Genomic DNA, 21,150 nt, shown 5'->3' on the forward strand with positions numbered 1-21,150 from the left:
CCTCCTGTGAGCCGTTAGCTTCAGAGGAGACGATGCACCGTGATCATTTACACCCAGAAAAACGGTTCAAATTCAAAGCAGGTTCACAAAGGGGAGAGGAGGAGATCGAGGGCACGGATCAAAATAAATAGATCTGTATCTGAGAGAGCTGACGCTTACAGAGCCTTACTCTGTGGATTTATGAAGCAGCTGCTTTCCTCTACAGTGACATGGGCTAATACCATCAGAAACATTACAACAGGAGCACAGCGAGTGAAATCTAGCTGTGTCTGCATGAAGGAATTACACCTTCATCTCCTTCTTTAGCCCTAAAGCTCTCCTGTGCCATTAATTTTCCTGTTTTCTGTGTTTTTACTGAGGTTTGGAGACTTCAGGACCAGAGGCTGCTGCTGTGAGATTTACTGGACGTGTTTGTCAGAGGCTGAACGATGCAGGCAGGGAGCAAAAACGCTCATTCAAGGATAAAAATAAACCTGACATGATAAAGAGACAGGCAACCAGACCGCAGCTCTCTAGCAGCCCCACCTGGTGACTGTCGGTACTGCAGGGACAGCAGCTCAAATCTGACATGAAAGTTTGCTGAACTCTTTAAGAGTCTGCAGAGAAAAGGCAGCATTCCTGAGTCTCTGAGTCTCATTGGCTCCATAATAACTACAGAAAATATAAAAAACATTTACAAGTGCTTCTAAAACAACAGAATATCATCAAAAAGTTTGGATTTTCCCTGTGATTTAATTCAAAAGTGAAACTTCTCTATATTCTAGATTTTCTACAGCTCACACAAATCTAAAACCTTTAAAAAGGATTAAAACAGAAATGTTGACCTCCTGTTGAGTTCTGCTCATTCATCTCAGACTTTGTTCCTTTTGCTGCCTCAGTATGAAGAGAGCTGGTCAGTCCGTGGTCCTGCTGGGGGGTTAGGAAGTCCAGGTCTGATAGCAGCCTTCAGCTGGTCTGGATTGTTGAGTCTGGGGTTCTCATCTTCCAGAGATCCTCTATGGGGTTCAGGTCAGAACCAAACCCAGTAACACCAGGGTCAGTAAACCAGTTGGGACAGTGGAAATGAAATCAGGATCTCCATAAAGCTTCATGAAGGGCTCTGGGTGGACTCTGGACTTGATAGACCAGAGGACCAGCATGGACCCCAAACCATCACTGACTCTGGAGACTGGAAACACTGGACGACAAGCACCTCAAACTCTGGAACCTTGATTCAGAAATGAAATTTGAGACTCTGACGTTGTCTCTGGTTCAGGATTGGTTCCAAACTAAGACCACCACACTTGTAGTCCATCTCCTGGACCTGTCTGCGTGGTGGTTCCTGATCCTCTGACTCCAGTCTCAGTCCAGTCCTTGTGAACCCCCCTAAGTTCTTGGATCTGCTTTGTCTGACAGTCCTCTGAAGGCTGAGCTCATCCCAGTTGGTTGGTCTCCTTTCTCACCACGTTTCCCTTCAGTCAGCTTTCATGAATCTGCTCTGACCCAGACTCTGAGAACAGCCTGACCTTTCACCTTTAACCTTCTGGGGCTTACCCTCCTCATGGAGGGTGTCAGTGATTGTCTTCTGTCAGTAGTCCAGTCAGCAGTCTTCCTCATGACTGTGGTTGTGTGAAGTGAACCAGAGAAGATGAAGGATCAGGAAACCTCTGCAGGGGTTCAGAGATCTTTCAGGGCTTTAATAATTGATGAGAAATTGGACTTTTGCACAACATTATCATATTCTGAGATGGTGCATTTTTGATTTACGTGAGCTGTGAGCCGTAATCATCCAGATTAGAACAATTATTGTAATTCTAGTGATGCTCCTGCACATGGCTTCATCAGGAACTGGCTGCATGAAAATGTTAGGCTTCCAGTCAAGGTCTAACTTCATTCACCTTTTACCAAAAAGACACAATATAGCCACAGATCTGCTCTAAATATTCTTTATACTCAGTTTTTATATGAATGTAGCAGTCAGATAAAATGGTAGCTGAGGATTTTGATAAAAAGTCTGCCAGGAAGCTCTAATTTTTGTTATTTCTTATTCATTATGACTAACAGGCATCTATTTCTATTTATAAAGCCCTTCCCATCAGCTTGTCATGGTTTTTACTTCCTCATTAAACTCGTCCTACTTTACTTGACACTACATTTGGGAGGATTTCCTGATTTATGCTGATCATATCTCAGACGATGCAAAAAGCTCAGATCAGTTTCTAAAAGAGTACTCAGATCCATGTTACTGCATTTAAACCTGCCATTTCTCTGCATCTCTGTGCTCTCGTCACTTACGTTATTTTATTTTTTCTCTATGATTTTTCTCAAGGCTCGTTTTCTGTCTTTATTCTGTCTTACAGAACTCTGAAGACCATCACAGACATGGCCTGTAGGTTAATGTCTCAGACAGACTCTCTGGGGTTCAAATGTTTATGCGGTCAGAAGAGAATGAAGGGAACCCTCAGGAAAGATGCACATCATGGTTCTGTAAGCATGTGAGAAAGTACCGGTGGAGAAACTTGGAGAAAGTTTAGCGTGTCTCTGACCTGATGATGGACGGAGGCGGAGAGACGGAGATCTGCGTGCGGCTCTCCGCAGAGACGAGCTCCTGCAGGGTCCGGCTCACGTCTCGGAGCTGCTCCACGCCGCAGCTCCTCAGCACCGAGCCCTCCAGCTCCTCGGCCTCCGCTCTCTGCTCCTCCTGCTGGATCTGCTGCTCCAGCCGCAAACGACGGTCCTTCAGCTCCGCCAGGCGCTGCTGCAGCTCCAACATCTCCTCCTGCACAGGACACGGGGGTTAAATCCTTTTAAAGATCCTTAGATCCTTTTAAAACAGCATCTAAAGAGGTTTTACTTATAAAGGACTTGAACTCTGATTGCATGGATCTTCATATAAAAATCCGTTCTGCACTAGTCCGTATATGATACAGTCTGGCTGCACGGTGGTGCAGAGGTTAGCACTGTTGCTCCACAGCTAGAAGGTTCCTGGTCATGCAGAGTTTGCATGTTCTCCCCGTGCACACACGGGGGTTCTCCAGCTTCCTCTCACCACTACAGACATGCTCGTTAGGTTAATTGGTGACTCTAAATTGCCCGCAGGTGTGAGTGTGAGCCTTTCTGTCAGCCCCGTGACTGACTGGTGACCAGTCAGTCAGTCATGGAACAAACAGTCTAGAAAATGCATGGATGGACATCATGCAGTTTCTTTTTTCATTTACCTTTTTAGTGCTATTCTTTGTTTTTTTTAGAAAATTACAAAAAATAAAACTACATAAATTAGAGCACCTTAGTTAACTGCTTTTGTGTTAAAGGAGCTCAATGACTCCAGCTCTCATCTTCTTACAGGAAGCACAGTTAGATTTAATAATGAGTCTAACCAGTAAAACCAGCTCCAGCTTTCAGTGGCAGCATAACTCACAGCAGAACCAACCTTCAAAACTGTACAGTTCACTTGAATCAGCGCTGCAAACATCTGGATCCATGAGTCTCTCCAGGATCCTGGTCTTTAGTGGGTGAATTTTTCTCTCTCAGGAGTCATCAGGAACTTTAGTCTAGGACTGAAAACAGAATCGTCGGAGCAGACTCACCTCCAGCAGCCGTTTCTCCTGAATCAGATGATCTCGTCGATGAAGTGGAGCCTGCAGAGAGTCACACGGCTCCGCTGGACCAGGATCTACAGCATCCCTGAAAACCAGCCACAAAAACAGAAGACAGTCCCTGAAATAGTTCAGCTCTCATGTCTGACTGGATTTACTCTTCTGCAGTTAATCTGTGATGACTCTTTATTTAGCAGTTAATCTACTCTACATCCTTCCATTATTTATACTCCTTATTCATCAGAACAACCAGCAGGGACTGACCAAACACTGCTGGCCCCGCCCCTTTAGAGGTGCAGTGTTAATTTTGGCAGCTTTTTAAATTTTAGTCTAGTTTTAGTCATCACAGATCTATTTTTGTTAGTCTTAGTCTAGTTTTAGTCATGAAAAAAAGGCTGTCAATGAACAGTTTTAGTCATAGTTTTAGTCAAAGATATAAGATATAAAGGTGAAAACATTCTACCAGAATGAACGGCAGTGGAACGACGACGTCTTTAGAGATTTAAAAGCTTAAAACATGAAAACCACAAAGGGTTTTTTTTTCGCTTTGTCAAACAGGACATTAGTAACGTATGCTCCAATGACAGTAAAGTTTTTTCAGCTCTGTTCCCTCTCTCTCTCCAGCTCGCTGTGCTGTTTTAAACGTTTTTATAGAACAATAACACATTTTTAACACATTTCTTTGTGAGCTTTGGTTTTATTTGTTCAGGACGCCCCGCTGAGAGAGACGCCCCACCTGATGTCCTTCCTGTTTTAACCCTATTTCTGACTTTCCTGCCTGACTGCTCTGACCTGATGTATGGAAATGATGATTAAAACAAAGAAACAAGCGTCTAACTTCAGTCTCAGCGCTTAAATCCTAAAACACATCCACATTTCTGCAAGAGCGTACATCAGTTCACTTTAAGATTTTAGACGTTTTACTGATAAAAATAAGACCTTTAGACATTTTATAGCAGAACCAGTTTAAGAATGAAAATGTCTGATTGTAGAAGTTTACTGTCTAGATCCATTAACCCCTTAAAGCCTGAAAATTCCCATTTTTTTGAAACTGAAACGTTTATTTAACCTTCTGGCCAAATCCCCCAAAATAAAAAAAGGCCATGAAATTTCACATATTTCTTTTTTGTATCACATTTGGTAAATCAGGCATTTCTGTCAACTGATGATCGACTGGAAGGAAATATTTATCTTTTATCTGATTGTGTTCAAAAGCTTTTAAGTAAATTATTGATCCCGTTGATTAGATAGAGGTCTCATAAAAGTGTGTTTTAAATATGATATTATAGGTTTTTAAGGGCTAAAGACCAACAAATTATAAAGTCTGATATAAAACAGAATCCATCTTTTTACTGAGTTTAAGCCAAAATTCTTCTTCTTTATCTTTACAGCAGAAAACTTCTATCAACAAAAACTCTAAATTCAGCTCTAAACCTCATCATGAAGTTCTACAGCTGATCACAGGAGTCTCAGTCTAATAAATAAAATAAATGATAACATCAGTGATGGTCGTTCCTGCTGCTGGTGACGCTGATCACTGCTGTTACCAACCTGCAGTAGCTGGCGTCCGTCCTCTGGAGGGCGCTGTGCACCACATGTGTGAGTCTCTGCAGGAACAGAGCCACGCTGGGCTGGGTGGACGGTAGGCCGAGCTTCAGCGCTCCTCTCTCTCTGCACAGCTCCTCCAGCTTCTTCCCAAAACGCTCAGCTGACCGACACAAACACAGAGTTAGCATCACGCTGCATCATGGGATTGAAACATCTCTATCACGCTGTTTACCGTAGCTGTAACACACAAGTTCCTCCTTAACAACTCTTTAAAACCTGCAGGATCGCCCCCATTAGCATATCTAGTTTTAACCTCAGGTAGAACTGTAACCAAAGGAGACAGAGCAATTATTCTTTTTGCATGTTAAACCAGAGGAGTAACACTAACATAATCCCAGTCAGCCAGTGTGTCCCAGAGCTCTGTTTCCTTCTAGAAAGATCCTTCCTTCTTTTGCAGTAACGTAGAATAAAGCGCACACATCAGAAACAATAGAATATAATGTAATCCTGGATATAAATGTGCTGTTTTCTTGCAGGTCAGAGTTGCACTTATTGTTTCAGCATGCTCTACTGCAAACACATGTATGCTCTAAAGTATCCGGCACACTGATTTCACTACTGTAAAAAGTTTATTTCTTATAAAGATGCTGTCTTTTTACTAACTGAGCACAATTTCTTTTTACTTTCGTTTTTTTCCACAGTTTATAAAGATGAGTGTATTTCAAAAATGAAGTTATGAACAAACTCTAAATAATGTTTTATAATAATAATGATCTTGTGCAACTTTTAACAATCACAGTTTTGAGGAATAATGCTGTGACATCTCCGTATTCAGGAAAATATGGAAAATAAAAATAAACACTTTTCATTTTTCTTGTGTTTTTTTTTTTTTTTTTTCTTTGCACTTTTGAGCTATTTAATTTGTTACCATGGACTTATCACATACATAGCATTAAAATTTGTGTTCTAAGGGTTCTATTGATAGAAAATTCAAATACTCCAAAAATGTCACCACAGTGTGTGAAAATGTAAAGATATGCTCTGGCAGACTGGTTCTATGGTCATGAATCATAAAAATGGAGCATTTGAGTTTAACCCATTAGGACCCACCGTAACACAGGTGTCACATGACCTTTAAACGTCCTGTAAGAGACCTTGCAGAGCTTTTCTCTGGACTTAAACTAATGAAGTCCCTGATTGAAACACGCTGAACAGTCTGATGTGGTCATGTGATCGGTTGAATAATTTAAAAGTGGAAAAAATGAAGTAGGTGTCAAAAAAGTGGCACAATTTGTGAAAGCAGTGGTGAAAACGGCTCAAAAGAGGCAACGATGGCAAAAAAAATTATTAAAGGAAATACAACAAGAGAAAAAATGTGAAGAAAATTGTTAAAAGTGGTTAAAAGTGACAAAAATGGATTAGAGAGGCAAAAAAAGCCAGATATACTTGAACAAACAGGTCAAAAACTGGCAAAAATGAGTTGAATGAGTGGGAACAAATGGCTAAAAGTAAAATGTAGTTGCAGATTTCTTTAGCTAGGCAAAAATGGTTACAGAAATGCATAAAGGGTGCCAAAATGGGTGCAAAATGGTGAAAAGCTGTTAAAAAAGAGGCAAAAGGGTATAAAGTGGAAAAAGTAGCAAAAATTGTCTGGATGAAGAGGAAAATGTGGTTCAAAAGTGAATTAAAAGTGGAAAAAATGAGCACAGAGTGGGAGAAAGTGGCATAAATGAACAGAAACAGGGGTGAAAAGGGGTTAAAAAGCTCCTATTCTGATGATCCAGCATACATGTATTAATGTCATCATAAATCATGACTGTGGAGGAACATTCACCGGGTTTTTGTGTTGAAAAAAGCCCTGATAACGACTTTTGTTGATAAATCTAATTGATAGTGTCCCCATGTTTGGGCTTTCAGGTGGTTTTACACTTGTTCTGGTTGGAGGAGATTTAAGATGGATGTTTTTGGCCTCATGGAGCCTCGGCCACGTTTCTCTGTCCGTGTTTTTACTCTGGATCCAGCAGCACCACATCAAACCGAGGCGTCGTCTAATCAGACTAATTTAATCTGCTCTTGATTCGATTTGCAGTCACGGCGTTGACGTCCGGCCCCGTTTGACCTCCGTATGTCTCACACTGGTTTATTTTCTGAAGAGGACTCGCTCTGACCCGTTTCTTGGACCTTGTGACAGAAATAATTCCAACATCTGCTGTCTCCATCCTGCAGCCGCAAACTCTCTAAGAGCAGCCAATATCTGGGTCAGTAGGTCCTCTGAGTGTCTGCAGCTCCTCTGCTGGATCTCACTCCTCTCTGTCACCTTAAACTGTCTTTAACTCCACTTCAGTCTGGGATTCTCTGACAGTGGAAGGTTAAAAAGCTCCCAGAACTGCTCACAGGGATAAAACACTCTGACTAAAGAGAGTCAAAGCTGTTCATCATTCAGGGTCAATTAGATCCTCAAACATGAGTCCACATATTTGAATACTTATCAGGGGATGTGCAGCCAAAAGTCCAGAAAGCATGCAGAGTTTCAAGTAGAATGTGTGTCAGAGTCTAGAACAGGTCTTTATCTCTGACTAAAGAGCATCCATCTGCTCTCACGTGCTTCATCCCTCATACCACCACCATCATCATCATCATCATCTAATTCATTTAGAGAGAAATCAGGTTAAAGCGGCCAGAGGACGCTCCTTCATTCCTACTCTTAGACAGGAAACCGAGCAGCGACAGAGGCCGCTGAGACCTGGAGCCAGAGAAAAAGCCCCGTTCATTTTAGTTCATTTTAGTTTATTTTAGTTTGTTTTAGTTCGTTTTAGTTCGTTTTAGTTTGTTTTAGTTTGTTTTAGTTTGTTTTAGTTTATTTTAGTTTATTTTAGTTCATTTTAGTTCATTTAGTTCTATTTTTTAGAGAGAGGGGATCAGAGAAATATACTGACGCCTAAAGCTGGGGGTTTAGTCCACTTCTATCATCTCAACACTGATGGATCGGTCAGAGTCCAGGTCTGAAAAACCCTTCTTCCTGTCAGAGAATGAGCCGACCAATCAGGGTCATCGAAGGAGAGGGAGGCGGGAGCTGCAGGCCAGAGTTTATTCTGTGCATCACCTTTGTCCTGTGAGGCGGACTGGACCCAGACTAGATCAAATAGATCTTAGATGATAAAAGCTTTGACCAAAACTCAGTCTAGTTTTCACTAAGACTAAAACATCAGTGCTGGACTCTATTCTGGCGCTCTGGGTCCCTCCTTTACCGTCTGAATCTTAGTCACTGAGGTAGTTTCTATGTGTACCTCTACTCTGAAGCTCACCTTTGACTGCTTTCTGGTCCCAGGTATTTCCCTCTTCTGTCTAAAACTGTGCATTGATATAAGTGCAGAGATGCCAAACACAGTTTTTTTGATGATTTTCAAACATGCAGATGTTCCCAAACTCATTTTAGTCAGAGCAGATCCAGAGCAGAGTACTGTGCAGAACTCTTAGGCCTGTTGGGCTGAAAACTGAGGCTGAAGTAAGTACGCCACCTGGGGGCACCGCTGGGTATAAGGGAGGATTGATGGTCCTCCAGAGGACGTTCATGCTCTGGTTGTCTTTGCACATTATTAGCAGCATGGAGAGACAGTCCACACCTTTAGGGCGGAGTAAGGGGTGGATGTGGTCAGTCAGCTGCCTACAGTAGTGTTTGGGAGAACAGTAAGGTTTCCATGAGTCCTTGGTTGTGCTGTAGATGTCAGAAAGCCCCATCAACCACCAGTGGTCTCCTGGGATGTTAATGAGGGTAAAAAGGGCAGACAAATGAGACGCTGTTAAGCTTGACCATGACTTTGGCCGCCCTCCCTCTCCCTCTCCAACCCTAGGCTGTGACCCATGGGCCCTGGGATTGATCCTTAGTGCCCTACTTGCCTGAAACCTGCACAGGACTGAATACACACCATCATTCTTACTGTGAAGAACACCGAGTGTCTCCTGAGCAGAGATATTTCATCTGTAAAATATGGGCAGAAATGCTCACATCTGCTGATTTGGATATTTAACAAATAAAACTTTTATCTGCTGGGTGCACAGATGGTCGAGTGCTTAAAGGCGTGCACCGTGTACGTGGGCGGCCCAGGTTTGAATCCGGCCCATGGCCCTTTGCCACATGTCTCTCCCTGACTCTCATCCGTGTTTCTGAGTCTATCCACTGTCCTCCGCTATCTAATCAAGGCATGAAAAGGCCCAAAAGTAAATCTAGAAAAAAATATATATATCTGCTGATGCAGATACCATGACAGTTAGATCCTGCATTCCTCAGTAATTTTTGATGACGTGCACAGCCGACCATTAGTGCTACACCATCGGGTTATAATAACTGCAATTACAATATAACAATGATGGTTATGAAGAGTGAGTTTATCAACTTAAAACACAAATATAAGTAGCATAAAAATACAAAAAACTGTTTTGACAGAGCTGCTATTAAAATTACTTTATGTTCTCCAAACCTGTATTATTATTTGTAATAAAGGTTCCCCTATGAAGTGCAACAGTGGCACAATTGTAAACTTGGAGGCCTTTCTGCAGACATTTTTGTAAACCTTTAAAGAAATACTGAACATTAACATAGCTGCAGGTTTTTATGTGATCATGTGATTGCACAGCTCGATATCTGGATAAATGGTTCAGCAGTAGCAGCCAGCATGCAGACACAGAAGTGAACTAAAGAGCACGTCTATCTCTGGTTTACTTCAGTCTGAGCTCAACCTCTGAGCCTTTAGCAGAAATATCAGACCAATCCTCAGTCTAGCTGTGTTCTTTCTGGTTCTAACAGACACTGGATCTGAAAACGATGAGTCTACAGCAGAAAAGCAGAACATGAAGCTTCACAGAGAGAAACTGACGTGTGACTGCAGCTGCATCTATTACTCAAACAGACCAGGTTAAAAAGCTAACGTCTGAATCCCGACTAAAACGCTGACAAACACCGTCATATAAATTTCATTCTAGCTTCCTTTCAGAGTCGTTCTGATGTTAGCCTCCTCTCTCCAATGTCCTCAATTTAAATTCAACTCCATTAAAACTAATTTATCTAAAGAGAAGCATTAAAGCCTCATGTGGTTCTCTCTGGAGTCGAACCCCGACGACAGAATCTACCAGGACATTTCTGCTGCAGCAGCAGCTTCATGTGAAGCCTCGGCTCACCTGCATCATAGTCATCATCCAGAATGGCTTTCTGCTGGAGCCTCTGCAGCTTCAACATCATCGCCTCGATCTAGAGACACAGAGAGGAGAAAGAAGCGATTATCACACAGGACAGAGGGCAGCGGTCTTTAAACAAGCGTTAGAAAGTCTGGGTGCAACGGCCGCTGGTTCAAAGTGAGACTAACTCAGCAGGTTTAAAAGCTCGTCGTCATCATGAAGGGTTTCTTTGACATCTTTACAGACTTCATGTTATTTCCTGAATTCAGACGAAATTTAGACCTCAGAGACTCATTTTTCCAGGGTTTGGTGTGCTAAAGCAGGAAACGAGCTGGCTGTCTAATTTCTAATTTGCATGTATCATAAAAAATATTTCATTTTTTTATGTTTTTTTTTTATTACAAACAATCGTTAGACTTTTAACAAAATCAGAGATGTCAGCACTTTTAACTACTCCATGTTTTGCTGTAATTTTATGTAAGAGTTGAAGTAAAATAGTAGTAAATAGTCATAGTAAAAAAGTAGGAAAATAGTAGTTAATAGTAGTAAAATAGTAGTAAATAGTCTTAGTAAAATAGTAGTAAATATTTGTAAAAAGTCAGTAAAATAGTAAATAGTCGTAGTAAAATAGTAGTAAATAATCATAGTAAAACAGTAGTTAACTAGTAGTAAACAGTGGAGTAAAATGGTAAAATAGTAGTAAATAGTCAAAGAAAAATAGTAGTAAAATAGTAGTAGTCATAGTAAAATAGCAGTTATATAGTAGTAAAATAGTAAAATATAAAAATAGTAGTAGTCGTAGTAAAATAGTAGTAAATAGTTGTAGTCAAATAGCAGTAATATAGCATTCAAACAGTAGTAAACAGTAGTAAATAGTCATAGTAAAATAGCAGTAATATAGTAGGAAAATAGTAGTAGTCACATAGTAGTAAAAGAGTAGAAAGTAGTCGTAGTAAAACAGCAGAAATATGGTAGTAAAATAGTAGCAAATATTTGTAGTAAATAGTAGTAAAATAGTAGTAAATAGTTGTTGTATAATAATAGTAAATATGGTAGTAAAATAGTAAAACAGTAGTAAATAGTAGTAAATAGTCGTTGTATAATAATAGTAAATATGGTAGTAAAATAGTAAAATAGTAGTAAATAGTAGTAAATAGTCGTTGTATAATAATAGTAAATATGGTAGTAAAATAGTAAAATAGTAGTAAATAGTAGTAAATAGTCGTTGTATAATAATAGTAAATATGGTAGTAAAATAGTAAAACAGTAAAACAGTAGTAAATAGTAGTAGATAGTCGTTGTATAATAATAGTAAATATGGTAGTAAAATAGTAAAACAGTAGTAAATAGTAGTAAATAGTCGTTGTATAATAATAGTAAATATGGTAGTAAAATAGTAAAATAGTAGTAAATAGTAGTAAATAGTCGTATAATAATAGTAAATATGGTAGTAAAATAGTAAAATAGTAGTAAATAGTAGTAAACAGTCGTTGTATAATAATAGTAAATATGGTAGTAAAATAGTAAAATAGTAGTAAATAGTAGTAAATAGTCGTTGTATAATAATAGTAAATATGGTAGTAAAATAGTAAAATAGTAGTAAATAGTAGTAAATAGTCGTTGTATAATAATAGTAAATATGGTAGTAAAATAGTGAAATAGTAGTAAACTAGAAATCTCACTGCTCGCTGACTACGCCCTAACCGCTCCTTCAGGTCAGCCTCCTGACCTCCTGTCAGGAGCCAATCAGACTCACCTTGGTGTGCGTCCTGTTGTTCTGCAGACACTCCTGCAGCACGCCCTCGTACTTCTTCACCAGGTTGTCCACGCCGTGGTCACAGGCAGGCGTGGCGCTCTCATACCCGGAGGTGACGGAGGAGGCGGAGGCGGTGTCTGAGTCCACAGACAGCGAGGAGGTGATCTCTATGTCCACAGAGTGAGAGTCACAGTCCGGCAGGTCGGGCGCCTCCCTGTTTGCCCAGAGAGATTCCCGCCATAACTTCCCGCCCGATGTCAGCTCGTCTCTCTCCGACGGCTCTAATTGGACGGGAGTGGACTGCCTTGAGACGCCATGCAGGGCGTCTAAGGATGCTGGTGTAGTGGGAGGATCTTTAGTGGAATGGTTTAGTGGTTTCTGTCCCTGTGATGGCGTGGAGGAGGAGTTTAAAGACTCTTGTATGAAACTAAAACTGGAGTTAAAGGATTCCTGCGTGGACGCTGCAGGACTCGGGTTTAACCTGAGTTCATTCTGGCTGGACGTACCGTTGATTTCCCAGCATGCTTTGGGGGAATGAGGACTGGTTACAGAGCAGAGAGGAGCCTTACTCCTCCAGGTGCTACATGAGAGTTGACCAGGCTTTTCCTGATTGGCTGACGACGCTTTGACAGCAGTGATGTCAGCATGACGTCCAGGTTTTCTGATGCCAGCGGCGTTCCCTTCTTCTTCCTCTTCCTCCTCCCCGTGAGACGAGCTCTGCGGTCTGGACGGCTCTCCTCTCATGTACCCCAGTCGTCGGTGGAACCTCTTGCGCCCGGAGCTGCCAGCTGTCCCCGACGCCCGGCCACCTGTCGATGCAGAGATTAGCCATTAATCTGAACAACACGCTCATGAGGGAGACAACCGGTGAGCTCAAAGAGACGGCAGGATTAACGGAGTTAATCAGAGCAGAGCAGCTAAAATGTGACACTGAGTGGGCCGATTACACCAGAACGCACAACAACAGAAACTCTGAGTGTGATTTAACCACGGACCCCCACCCTCACGCCTTTAAGCTGACTGAACGAGAAACAGCTTTGGCAGCTGGGTGACATTTCCCACAGATTTACTCCAGCTGTTGGGAAATACCAAAACCAAACAGTCATTCTGAGCTAAGGCCGGCCTCTCAGCCGAGGAGCGAACACGACGACACTTCCTGAAGTTAAATATGAGCTTGTTTATCTTTAAACACACTGCCGTGGTTCTCTGAATGTGGGCCAGGATGTGCAGATATAAACCTGAATAAATCAAACACATGTTAGACAGAAAACAGGACAAACGAAGAGGAAAAAGACAAGAGACGAGGCAAAAAAGAGAGATGTAGGGAGCAGAATTAGCTCCAGTAAAGGCTGCTTCATCAGGATAAATACAGATAATACATTTAAAAAAAAGAAACAAGCATCAAACATTCAATCAGTCAGGAACATTTATGAAAACAAGCTTCAGATAAAACTTTGGTGGTTTACTCTATCACCCTGTAAAGCTAATGAGAGTAACTTGTTAGCAAATTCTTACTAAGGCTGTCATTGGCTGTTAGAAGTCACATGATTCTGATGAAAGTCCAGTGTTGGTCAGGAAGTGTGGGATAGCCGTTAGGGATGAATTTGGAATGAGGAAAGTTAGATTAATATCCGTGACAGTGAAATTTTCAAAAAGGAGAGTGATCGGGATTAACCCCAGAAAACCTGAGAATAACTATGATTACAAATTTCTGATCATTGACAGCTTTAGTGACAGCTACAACACACCAAAACACATTTACAACTGATACACAGGTTTTATCAGTAAAAAGAGTTATTAATGACCTTCTAACTCATAGAGAAGGGTGGGATCAAATAGGATATATGTGTCATCTAATTCAGTACGGTTTCTTGTTTTGTGGTCTTTTTTCTTTTTTGTATTTTTGTCTCTGGATTGGTTTGATTTTCCTACATCTGGAATCCTGATAATTCTGGGGTGGAAGTGAAGTTACATCAGTCTCTTTAAAGTGAACTTTTCTAAATTTGAAAACTCTTGGTTTCTCAGCGTTTGGTTTCATGGCTTTGCTTTCAAACAACGCTCCGTGTGAGAACTTGCCCTGCAGAAACAGAAAAGTTGATCTTTTTGCCCTTTCCTCTGCTGCTGAAGCTGAGCTAAGATTTTAGCTGATTCCTGGGATTTCAAACAGATACGGAGCAGAAAATCACACTTTACACAGATGATGCAGTCTTATTTTCATCTAGACAGACCAGCGCAGATAGCAGAGTAATTATCCATGGTCAGGTTTACGTCAGACTGATGAATGCAGATCTGTCCGTGGGCTGTTAAAGGAAATACACGGCTCTCTATTGGCTAAAGGATCGACTGTGAAGGAGATCACTGTGTACGAACAGAAATATCTGAGTCTGAGAATAACCGGTTTAACTTCTCTTTGCAGAAGCATCATTTACTAGCCTCATCTCAACAATGATGTTTAAAATCTACCCATCGCTGGATTGTGTCGTCAGGGTCATGTGGAGGGTTCAGCTGACGGTGTAGCTGTTCCATTCCTCCTGCTTGACAGTCAGAGGTCAGGGAAAAGGGCAGAAGTGTTTGTGGTAGAAATATTATCAGATAGTGCTGACCTTTGACCTCTCGAATCTAATCAGTTCATCCTCAATTCATGGTGAACATATCTGCAGAGTTTGAAGAAAATCTCTCAAAGCGTTCCTGAGAAATCGTCTCCACAAACACGGGACACCCGTGAGCTCTGAGAGGCCTTCTGCCCTACACACCAGTCTAAAGAGCCAAATCTGTTAAAGCTGACTTTTATATTTACCGCAGAGAAGAGCAGAGCCTGTAGGACTGTTGCTCAACCCTGCTCCACCAAACAGCCAAACTGTTGAAAAATATCTTCACAAGAGCCACAATCTAAGAGGTGAAAAGTGGCAAAAATGGTCAGAAGAATGGCAGACATGTCAAAAATGAGTGCAAAGTGGCATTAAATGGCAAAAGAGCATTCTGGGTCCACCACCAACCACCACAGATACATTGTAATATTGGTAATATTGGTTTTGTGAGTACAGGCCTAAGCCCCATGACCTTTACCCTAGATCTGCTGCCTCCAAAATCGAATCAGTTCATCCTTGGATCAGGTTGAACATTTGCTCAAAGTTTGGTAAAAACCAGCAAAAGCATTCTTCAGATCTCACATTCCAAACGGAGACAATCCGGCCTAGGCTAGAACCAGCAGGGGGCACAAAAGAGCAAGTCTGTGGCTCCCTCTGCTCCTCACTTAAACTACAGGGAGAGCTGTTTTGGTGGAGGGGCAGAAGTGTAAAGGAGGAAGGGTACGCTCCATTTACCTCTTTAGAATGCAAAGCATTTTTATTTTAATTGAAAGTCCATTAATGGTGACGCTCTCCTGCCGGGTTGGTTCATGAGGCTTTATTACAGGATGGACAAACATGGCTGACATCAGCAGGACTAAGTGATGAAACATCCACGTTAACATTATTGGGGTCTGAGTTTGGAGCTGAGCACCTGCTGCAGCTTCACATGAAGAAACATGGAGGATTCACAGAGAGGCTGGATGTGTGGATCAACAGGGTCTTTGTGTCCAGCTGCAGGGTTCTCTCTCTCTCTCTCTCACTGCTGGCTCTCAATTTTCTCTTCCCACACACACACACACACACACACTCTCACACTAACACTGACTGTTGTAGTAGAAACAGTGGAAGCATTCACGCTGGAGTCGTAGTAAAACCCTCTAAGACTTTGTTCCTCTTTATAAAGGACGCTAACAGCCTCAGCAGAACTCAGACACATCTGTACCTAACTGAGACGTAGAGTTTTATCATCAGAAGCTTGAATCTGTTTATTCCACAGTGGGAGAACTTTTAAAGAAATTTCATGTCCATATATCAGGACAGGAATGCAGGAAACAACCATGACCGCTACAGAGGAACCACAGCTCTCTGCTCAACCCGCCACGACCTCCAGTGATGTCACTGCCAAAACATGCCATGTGACTGCAGAGGAAGGCGCACATGCACAAAGAAAAACACTAAGGGGGGGTTGAGATGCAGCGGGAACATCCCGGGCTGAGGAATGAAGGGTAGGCAGAGGGTTGGAGAGCTGCAGACTTCCTGGTGTCCTCTGCTAGTGAGTCCATCCCCACAGAGGAAGGCTGTCATTCTCATTACCACACACTCTAGATGATTCAACGTCCATTATTTTCATGTTCAATGGAACCTAACACTGCAGAGTCTTGGAGAAACAATCCTATAGTCTTCAACCTGCAGCTGAGAGACAGAACAGGACCGGATGGTCATCTGAAAGCAGGCAGCAGCAGCTAAAACAAAGCCACGAGTTTAGACAGACTGATTGTCCCACAGCTGAAGAACCCTCCAACTCCTCTGCACAGCTGTGGAGGAAGACTGAGGATGAGTCTGATGGATGCTGAAGACTGTCTCTGTCTGCTGCTGCTTACCTCTGTCCACCTTAGCCTCCTTCACAGCATCCTCTGCCACTAACTCTGAGAACCACTGGTCAGCAAGCTGAGTCCCTTTAGAGTCTGCTAAAGACCTGAACCCCAGAGTTTCTGTTACAGGATTTTAAAAATGCCTCCATCCGTCCTGCTGTCCCTGATCAGCCTCAACATCATTCAGAATACACTGCTTTTAGATGTGACCAATTAGTGCTGTACTCAAGACCACACTATACACGACCAAGACCGAGACCAAGACCAAGACCGAGACTTTTGGAGGTCGAGACTGAGTCAAGACCGAGACCAAGACAAGACAAGGCCGAGACTTTTGGGGGTTGAGACCGTTTCAAGAGTTAGACCGAGACAAGACCAAGACCAAAACAGAGACAAGACTGAGACTTTTGGGGGTTGAGACTGAGTCAAGACCAGGCTGAGACAAGTCCAAGACCAAGACCACGAAACCCTCCAAAATATGCAAGCGTATTCTCTTAATTTCAATAAAAATACTTTAATAACTTCCAAAAAAATTCCCTAAAATATCCAAACAGTAAATTTTCCCAGCAATTCAAGCAAATACTTTAAACTGGAACTTTGAACAATTATTACATCAATTCTAATTCCAAAAATGATTGATCTAATGTAGGAAAGCCAAAATGTCATGTCCTCATATGTGGATGCAGGGTCTTAGGAGGTTAACCCACATTTAAAAAGACAAACTGGACCCAGATGAGAAGAAACCAGCTCTACTGAGCTGAGCCACATGAACAGGATCTCTAAAGAGAGACAGGTTTCCCGTCACAACGAGAGAGACTGGACGAACGTCAGCTGAGGAAACACGGGTAAGACGGGCTGAACGATTCTGGAAAATAATCTAATTGCAATATTTTTCTCAAATATTGTGATCTGGGCCAGACTGGACTGGATCACACTGGACCTCTTTGTGGAAGCTGACTGTACATGAGCGTTGTGTGAAACCATCTGTCCAAGCTTCAGACCGAGGCTTTTTTCATTTCTGCTCTCTTTTCAAACTTTTTTCTGAATGAATATTTCACTTTTATTTTTCACACTCTGAGCACCTGTCATGGTCATAAACCGCTCCACGGCCTTTCCTGCAGTGCTTCTCCATGCAGAAATCACTTCCTGCCCCCCAGCAGGATTCTCTGCTGCTGCATGGCGTCATCTGCAAAACGAAGCATTTTCTAGCCACTCGTTCCTCTCTTGTTCCTCCTTTTCGTCCAAATAGCTCACTTTAGGGTCCAGAACCACCGTGGTAACGACCACAATTCTGAATATAATCAGGGTGTCGATAAAGTTAAAGGTGACATCACGGTGGCCTTGTCCATTATTTATACCATCAGTGGAAGAGACACCACTTAAGGGAGAGTCTGGGTCTTATGGGACGGATGTCAGTGAGAGTAGCACAGAGGGGTCTCCTTTGTCTGAGCCGTCCGTCCGCTGGGACCACCTCACTAAAGCTCGGGTTACACACGGCTCCATTAACGTTTCTTAGCAGACAAGGCCACTGTTCCATAACCGATCTCAGAAACCCAACACTCTCTGAAGGTATACCAACAGCAGAACACCGTTCACCATCTGCTGTGGTCAGAGTTAACACGGAGCGTCTCTAAAGGACTCGCTGATGGAGAGAGTTACCGTATCCTCGCTCTGCTTCGATTACACAAAGACGGCTCTTCAGGGAAAGGAAGGAAATGCCTCAGGGCTCATTGTGAATGGGTTTAAGAGTGAGTGCTGGGGGCATCTACGTCAGAGCTGAAGCCCTCGGAGGTCGCTCATTTGCTGCTTCCTGCAGAGTTTTGCCCTGAAATAGTTTTAAAAGAATTCAGGAGGAAACAGCAGAAGAATGCACGAGGCTTCAGCCAGAGCTGTGATATAACACGACTAACATTTGGAACATGTTCTGGGCATTCAGAACCTGAGTGAATACAAAATTTATGAGTTTGACCAGCAGATATTAGGACTGGGCAATTAATGCTGCAATTAATGCCCTGACCCCAACCCTATGCTGCAATACCCAAGAAGGTGCAATATTTTCTAAACTTGAAATATGTCAAAATAGCAGTTTTAACATTGAAGCCTAACCTCCTCCACCCCAGCCTCCTCCTCTATAGACTAAAGCTCCACCTCCTCCACCCCAGCCTCCTCCTTTATAGACTAAAGCTCCACCTCCTCCACCCCAGCCTCCTCCTCTATAGACTAAAGCTCCACCTCCTCCACCCCAGCCTCCTCCTTTATAGACTAAAGCTCCACCTCCTCCACCCCAGCCTCCTCCTTTATAGACTAAAGCTCCACCTCCTCCACCCCAGCCTCCTCCTTTATAGACTAAAGCTCCACCTCCTCCACCCCAGCCTCCTCCTCTATAGACTAAAGCTCCACCTCCTCCACCCCAGCCTCCTCCTTTATAGACTAAAGCTCCACCTCCTCCACCCCAGCCTCCTCCTCTATAGACTAAAGCTCCACCTCCTCCACCCCAGCCTCCTCCTTTATAGACTAAAGCTCCACCTCCTCCACCCCAGCCTCCTCCTCTATAGACTAAAGCTCCACCTCCTCCACCCCAGCCTCCTCCTCTATAGACTAAAGCTCCACCTCCTCCACCCCAGCCTCCTCCTCTATAGACTAAAGCTCCACCTCCTCCACCCCAGCCTCCTCCTCTATAGACTAAAGCTTGTTGCATCCTCATATTCAGATTCATGCTACTATGGATTCATTGCTTCTGAAATAATTTCATTTTTTTCAGTACACATTGTCATTTATGTCCATTCTTATGGGGGTTTCTAGCCATGCATTCTCTGAAATTTAGCAGCTGGTTGTCTAACCAGGGAGCTTCTTTAGAGCAGATCCCTCTTCACCAAGTAAAACTGTTGGCTTTATCAATCATGCAATGGAATGACAAAACGTCTGATGAGTGTTCCTAACTGAATGTAGGTTATAATAATGATTTATTGCTTCAATATGTTGGAAAATGCACAAGTTGAGTAATCTATTAATGATTGCATATTAAATCACAGTTGCATTATCAGGGGAAAAATTGTATTAGATATAATAATTGTAGATATCTTGTCTTTCTGCTGTGCTCTGTTGAATATGTTGAAAATTATTTGTTAATCACAGTTATGATTGTATTGATATTTTCCATGGCGCCCCAACTTTGTGATAGTTTGATTTTTTTAGTTCGTCCAAAAGAAAGCAACAACTCTCTTCATGATTTAGGTTGCTGACTACATTTCATTGCACAAACACCACAAGGAAGTCGTTCAGGTCATTTCTTTCTCCATAAGTTGATAAAAATAATTCATGCAGATGATGGAATTCTTCCTAATCAGGAGGATTTGCAGCTTTTTGTTAAGTTTGAAAGAAAATCTGTGCATTTTGAGCTGCCGGTTAGTCAAAACATGAATTCTAAATATGAGACTGCGCTGCAGGATAATGTGTTCAGCACTTTTTAGATCTGTATGCCTCTATTCTGAGCGTGCAGGATGTCTAAGATGATACTTGTTGCTGTGGCACAAACATTGTTAGATTTTTGCTGCAACCATATCAAAGTTTAACCACACGTCTCCTCCAGACAAGCCGGCATTATTTACCTTTGCAGATTAGAGAGGCCTCTGGTTTAAACACTGCAGCTGATTGGCTGCTCAGAGTGCTTCAGCCAAAGACGGGAGGAATGCAGAGGATCTCATAAAAACACAAACGTTTGAGAGAGAGCTCACAGAGCGAGTGAGAGCAGCAGATCTGCTGTCAGCAGGAGCAGACGAGCCGCTTGTGACCGGCAGAAAACCAGAAGTGAAAGTCAGCCGTGAGTGTTAAAATGGTGACAAACAGCGAAGCAGAAGTGAGTTCATGAGGAGAAACCAGAACAGCTGACAGGAAACTTTATGACAATCAGCTTTATATCTCAGTGGGACTTTTATAAGAAAACAGCTCCTCACTTCCTGTCTGCCCACATGACCACCATAAGTCCCATTTTAGGGGCCACAGCTGTCGAAGCGTGCATTGGAAGATTGATGGCATCACAGTGAGGCGTCGACGCTCCACTAAACTCCGCCTTCTTACAACATCCATCCAAGGATTCATCTGGGGAATCCTCCATAATCCAACATTTCCCAAGATTCTGTGTGCCATTTTTCCTCCCTTTCTACGTTAATCACAGTCTGACCTTAGAATCACACATCGATTATGGACTAAAGAAGAGTTAGTACGAGAACAACGGCGCTTTAACTATGAAAAAAACAACTAAAGAAGAAGCCAAGAGTCTGATCAGGACTCAGTCTAGTTCTCCTGTAGCCCTGTTCTCCCCTAATTCATCTATGCGTGGACTAAATGTTTGGTAGTTCTGTAAAATCAGCTGATATCCTCAGCTGCTGAGTCACTCAGTGACACGGATGGATCTGAGTGACGACGATGAAGGCGAGGCGGGTCCTGACTCAAACGGTGAGTCCTCCACAGACCGGGTGCACTAGTCTGAGGCTGCAGAAGCTGATTCTTCCTAACATAGATCCTTCCAAGGCTGGATCCATCCTAGGCTGGATCCTTCCTAGGCTGGATCACTCTAGGCTGCATCCTTCCTAGGCTGGATCCCTCTAGGCTCAATCCTTCCTAGACTGGATCCTTCCTAGGCTGGATCCTTCCTAGGC

The 21,150-nt window shown here is 42.6% G+C and overlaps 1 protein-coding gene across 3 annotated transcripts in view; it reads right to left on the minus strand.

Annotated features, from left to right (window-relative positions):
• disc1 (DISC1 scaffold protein) overlaps nt 1–21,150 on the minus strand; it is a 90,884-nt gene that overhangs the window by 67,426 nt on the left and 2,308 nt on the right. For all 3 annotated transcript variants that reach the window (XR_005991993.1, XM_041789089.1, XM_041789090.1), the window contains exons 2-6: nt 12,052–12,860; nt 10,299–10,368; nt 5,127–5,283; nt 3,567–3,663; nt 2,526–2,758 (exon numbers count right to left, since the gene is read on the minus strand). Coding sequence is in view for 2 of the 3 variants with exons in the window: in XM_041789089.1 (XP_041645023.1) it covers nt 2,526–2,758; nt 3,567–3,663; nt 5,127–5,283; nt 10,299–10,368; nt 12,052–12,860 (1,366 nt within the window). In the remaining variant the exon portion in view is untranslated. The remainder of the gene's footprint in view (nt 1–2,525; nt 2,759–3,566; nt 3,664–5,126; nt 5,284–10,298; nt 10,369–12,051; nt 12,861–21,150) is intronic.

This window comes from Cheilinus undulatus, linkage group 6, assembly GCF_018320785.1.
Source record: "Cheilinus undulatus linkage group 6, ASM1832078v1, whole genome shotgun sequence".
Classification (NCBI taxonomy): Eukaryota; Metazoa; Chordata; class Actinopteri; order Labriformes; family Labridae; genus Cheilinus; species Cheilinus undulatus.